At 45.4% G+C, this 5,000-nt stretch overlaps 1 protein-coding gene across 1 annotated transcript in view; it reads right to left on the bottom strand.

Annotated features, from left to right (window-relative positions):
• il16 (interleukin 16) overlaps nucleotides 1-2,468 on the bottom strand; it is a 222,082-nt gene extending 219,614 nt beyond the window's left edge. Inside the window, exon 1 of the mRNA XM_084308249.1 lies at nucleotides 2,346-2,468. Coding sequence (XP_084164375.1) covers nucleotides 2,346-2,358 — 13 coding nt within the window. The 5' untranslated portion in view covers nucleotides 2,359-2,468. The remainder of the gene's footprint in view (nucleotides 1-2,345) is intronic.
• Between the last annotated feature and the right edge of the window lie 2,532 nt (nucleotides 2,469-5,000).

The following is a 5,000-nucleotide window of genomic DNA, read 5'->3' as shown; positions in this document are numbered from 1 at the left end:
AGCGAGAGAGAGAGATTGTGTGTTATGTGTTTGTCACTGGGTTCATACCATGGTTGTGTGTGTGTGTGTGTGTGTGTGTGTGTGTGTGTGTGTGTGTGTGTGTGTGTGTGTGTGCCTGTGTGTTTTCATGAGCAAATGAGCTCATACACAAACAAGTCACTACACACATCCACCTCCCAAGGCCAACAAGTGCATCACTTTACTGCTCTGCTCTGCAACCAATTGATACAGTTACACAATACTCACAATACGATACAAAACAGTCCTCAGCACCCTTTGAAAACCAAAATAAATTCTCACCAATAGCTGTAACAGTAAATATGGTGAAAACTATGATTGTGCACATAGCTGTTCCCCACTAGGTCAGTGAGTGTGAGAGGAGCACAGCTGCACAAGGTCCTTTAATCACGTCCGCGGTAGCAGGCAGAGTGAGCGTTTAGCTTTTGATGAATAATTTAAACAGATTAGTATCTCAACAACAACCAGAGAGTATTTCAGCAAGTGATCTCTTTAGTTTAGGGCTGTGAGTCAGTGGGTAAAGTCAGGGTTGGGTGTTGGGTTTATAAATAAACATACGTAACAATATGCAGATAATTTAATCAGATCAGGATAGAAACCATCAACTGTATTAGAGCCTTATTGACACATTATTGGCCTAAAAAAGATCTCACATTTACTGACCTGATGGGGAATGTGCATAATATCCTGAGAGATGTGCAAAAGCAGTTTCCCCCACATTTACCTTAATATAGCTACTTATAAACCAAATGATCATTGAATATTGAGGGTGGTGATATCACAGTATGCCTACCTCCTCACAGCAGTATATATAATCAATAACACTATATAACAACATATCTATATCAATATATATATTTACATTTACATTTACATTTAGTCATTTAGCTAACGCTTTTATCCAAAGCGACTTACAAGTTCTGTATGACAAGCCATCAGGAAGGGCACAACTCTATCAGCTGAGCAACAATGTTCATCAAAGTGTTGAGTGCTACAGTGTAGGTTAGTTTATTAGGACAAGTGCATGACAGTACGGTTAGTTAGGGTTAGATTTTTTTTTTTATAGTTTTTTTTTTTTAATTCAGATAATGGTTGAAGAAGTGCGTCTTTAGTCGACGGCGAAAGATTGGACGTGATTCGGCTGTCCTAACTGGGGTGGGTAGTTCATTCCACCATTGTGGGGCAAGGACTGAGAATAGGCGACTTCTCTTTGATGACCCTCCCGGAGCTTGGATAGGAGTAGGTCTGAGGCGGCCAGAAGATGCAGAGCGTAGGGGTCTTGAGGGTGTGTAGTTAGAGACCATTGACCGGAGGTAGGCGGGAGCGGTTCCCTTTGCCGCACGGTATGCTAGGTCGAGGGCCTTGAAGCGGATATATATATATATATATATATACTATTGTATTGTATACTATACTATTGAGAAGGTTGTGTACTACTTAGCGGAGCTGGGTGTTCTATTGAGAAGGTTGTGTACTACGTAGGGGAGCTGGGTGTTCTATTGAGGAGGTTGTGTACTACTTAGCTGGGTAGCCTTGTAATAATTGGGAGGAGGTTAATCTAGTCCAGGGGTGAAATCGAGAACCAAGGGCCAACATGTAACATCGGTGGTGGGTCCTGGACCCAAACAATGAGACTGAACATTGATAATTTAATCAAAGTAACAACAGTGATTGTTGTTCTAATATTCTAATATTAGGTCTAATATTCGTCACCTTGTTTTTGTCAAGCTAGTTTAAAACCCTTCCTTTAAATATAGTATACTACCACACTATACTAACTCTTTCACTACCACACTACAGAAGGTTAACCCTTTCACTACCACACTACGGAAGGCAGGTTAACCTTCTGTAGTGTGGTATAGTGAAAGGGTTAAGATAGACCAAATGGATACCTTATCATTCTCTGGAACCCGTTTGCAGGGCCAAGAACAATGTTGAGGAGCCCGTGGGCCCTACTTTGGGCAGCCCTGGTCTAGTCTAAAAGCGGAACACCACCCAAATTAAGAATTCAACTGTGCTATTTCCATGCCCTAGTAAAGTTCAATACAGTATCTCTCCCAGAAAGAAGAGAGGTTCAAACTTGTGATGTCATCAGGTATAAAGTCTGGGGCTGCTCTGCTGACAATGAATGGGAGACTGACTTTGTGGACCTGATCTTTAAGACAGAGGCCAGAGCAAGAGTTCAAACACACGGATTGGAGGGTGTGTCCCTATTGTTGTATAATGGCATACCCTGCTTACCTGCACAAATGCCCCCTTGTACCAATAAGCAGTTAGCTAACATCCTAGAGGAAACCCTAGAGACTGGGAGAGGCAGTGTTACTCACCGTAGTCAATCATCTTTAATAAGCCAGCGTCCAGCACCTACTGCAACTAGAGCAATGGATCCCAGGATTACATATAGATGTCCACTAAGGTCCAGTCTGAAGGACTAGTCCATTAAGGTCCAGTCTGAAGGACTAGTCCATTAAGGTCCAGTCTGAAGGACTAATCCACTGAGGTCCAGCTAGTCCACTGAGGTCCAGCTAGTCCACTGAGGTCCAGCTAGTCCACTAAGGTCCAGCTAATCCACTAAGGTCCAGCTAGTCCACTGACGTCCAGCTAGTCCACTGAGGTCCAGCTAGTCCACTGACGTCCAGCTAGTCCACTGAGGTCCAGCTAGTCCACTGAGGTCCAGCTAGTCCACTAAGGTCCACTAGTCCACTGAGGTCCAGCTAGTCCACTGAGGTCCACTAGTCCACTAAGGTCCACTAGTCCACTAATGTCCAGTTAGTCCACTGAGGTCCACTAGGGTCCACTAGTCCACTGAGGTCCACTAGTCCACTGAGGTCCAGCTAGTCCACTGAGGTCCAGCTAGTCCACTGAGGTCCAGCTAGTCCACTGAGGTCCACTAGTCCACTGAGGTCCAGCTAGTCCACTAAGGTCCACTAGTCCACTGAGGTCCAGCTAGTCCACTAAGGTCCAGCTAGTCCACTGAGGTCCACTAGTCCACTGAGGTCCACTAGTCCACTAAGGTCCACTAGTCCACTAAGGTCCACTAGTCCACTAAGGTCCACTAGTCCACTAAGGTCCAGCTAGTCCACTGAGGTCCAGCTAGTCCACTGAGGTCCAGCTAGTCCACTGAGGTCCAGCTAGTCCACTGAGGTCCACTAGTCCACTAAGGGCCACTAGTCCACTAAGGTCCACTAGTCCACTAAGGTCCACTAGTCCACTAAGGTCCACTAGTCCACTAAGGTCCACTAGTCCACTAAGGTCCACTAGTCCACTGAGGTCCACTAGTCCACTAAGGAGAAGCAGCGTTCCTCTGAAGACTAAGGCTACTTGTTCTGCCTCAGATGGTGCATGCTTCCACCTCTTCCCTCCTCCCTCCTTCCCTCTCTCTCTCTCTCTCTCTCTCTCTCTCTCTCTCTCTCTCTCTCTCTCTCTCTCTCTCTCTCTCTCTCTCTCTCTCTCTCTCTCTCTCTCTCTCTCTCTCTCTCTCTCTTCCCCTCATTTTACGTTTAGCTGAGGGCATGTCTACTTTCTCTGGTTCAGATTGGGTATATGGCCTCTACCTCTCCTCCCTCCCTCCCTCCCTCCCTCCCTCCCTCCCTCCCTCCTTCCTGTCGGCCAGGAGAAACACAACCGTGTGTCTCAGGGAGCACGGCTCCAAATTCACTGCCCCCTTTTCCTGTGAGGCGGTTCCAGGCTGCTGTTAGCTTGGCCTGGCCTCACACGGACGTCACGGCGTACAATGCTGCAGTCTTTTTACGAGGCGTGTGTGTGTGTATGTGTGTGTGTGCATGTGTGTGTGCATGTGTGTGTGTGTGTACGTGTGTGTGTGCGTGTGTGTGTGTGTGTGCATATATATGTGCGTGTGTGTATGTGTGTGTCTGTGTGTGTTTACATGTAAATTGATGTGTCTGCATGGATTTGTTTGTATGTCTGCCTGAGTCCATACATGCCGGTGTAACGGGGAAGTCCGTGGGTATGTCCACAGTCACTGAAACAGGTGTGTTGACGGGTGACTGTGGCAGTGCGGGCTGGTAACTTAAACTCACTTCCTCATAACAGGGTTAACAGACGCATAGGGACGGTAGTTAGGAGTGAATTCACTTCTTAGTGCAGCGGCCTGTGTCGTCGCCCGCGGACGCGGGAACCTCCTGTTCGACTCCCCCTTGGGACATTCTCATTTAACATCAAACACAACGCAGACCCAGTATGATCCGTCACACCGGCAAATGTGTGTGTGTGTGTGTGTGAACCCCTCCCACCTGCTCAAAAGTACTGAACCCCTCCAATCAGCTCCTATTGTGCAGTAGGAAAGTTCCATCTCTGTCATGGAAAAAATCATATTGCATGTTATTAGTGGTTGGCAATTACATCATTTTGATGTAACAGACACACAGTTAATCTACTTATACTTGAGAGGCGCGTTGTCATGCCATGTAGGTTTAAACATTTGTGTTTTCCTTTCCTGTTACCAGTAATGTAAACTGCATGTTGTGGGCTGAGATGTAAAATGACGTTTTACTGGAGGATCACATGTTTTGTTAAATAGCCTAATTTTAAGAACCACATTGTGAATAATGATTTTATTGCAATTGTATTGTGATGTCGGGTGACCTGATATTTTCCTTTTTTAAAGGTCCCATATTGTAGTTGTTTTCAACAAGTTAAGATCAAATAAAATAAGATAAGATATTCCTTTATTGATCCTCTTGGGTAAATTCAGGTGCCATAGCAGCATTGGAGAGGGGAGGGGGGTACAGGTATGGGCAGGGTAATAGTAGAAAGACATAAATATAGGCAATATAATTAACTGAATATATAGGCAATATGCACACAGAAGTCAGGAACATGCATTGCAATTACCTTTTTCGTGTGACATCAGATAAAGACGGAATTCCAAATGACTTGTTTAAAGGCACAGTTTCTGAATATGGGCTAGGTGCAAAATCTGACTGGGTTGTCTTATTTCACAGTTTGAGTGTTAGTAGGCC

This window comes from Notolepis coatsorum, assembly GCF_963971535.1.
Source record: "Notolepis coatsorum genome assembly, chromosome: 2".
Lineage (NCBI taxonomy): Eukaryota > Metazoa > Chordata > Actinopteri > Aulopiformes > Paralepididae > Notolepis > Notolepis coatsorum.
This window is presented reverse-complemented; position numbering and strand designations above follow the sequence as displayed.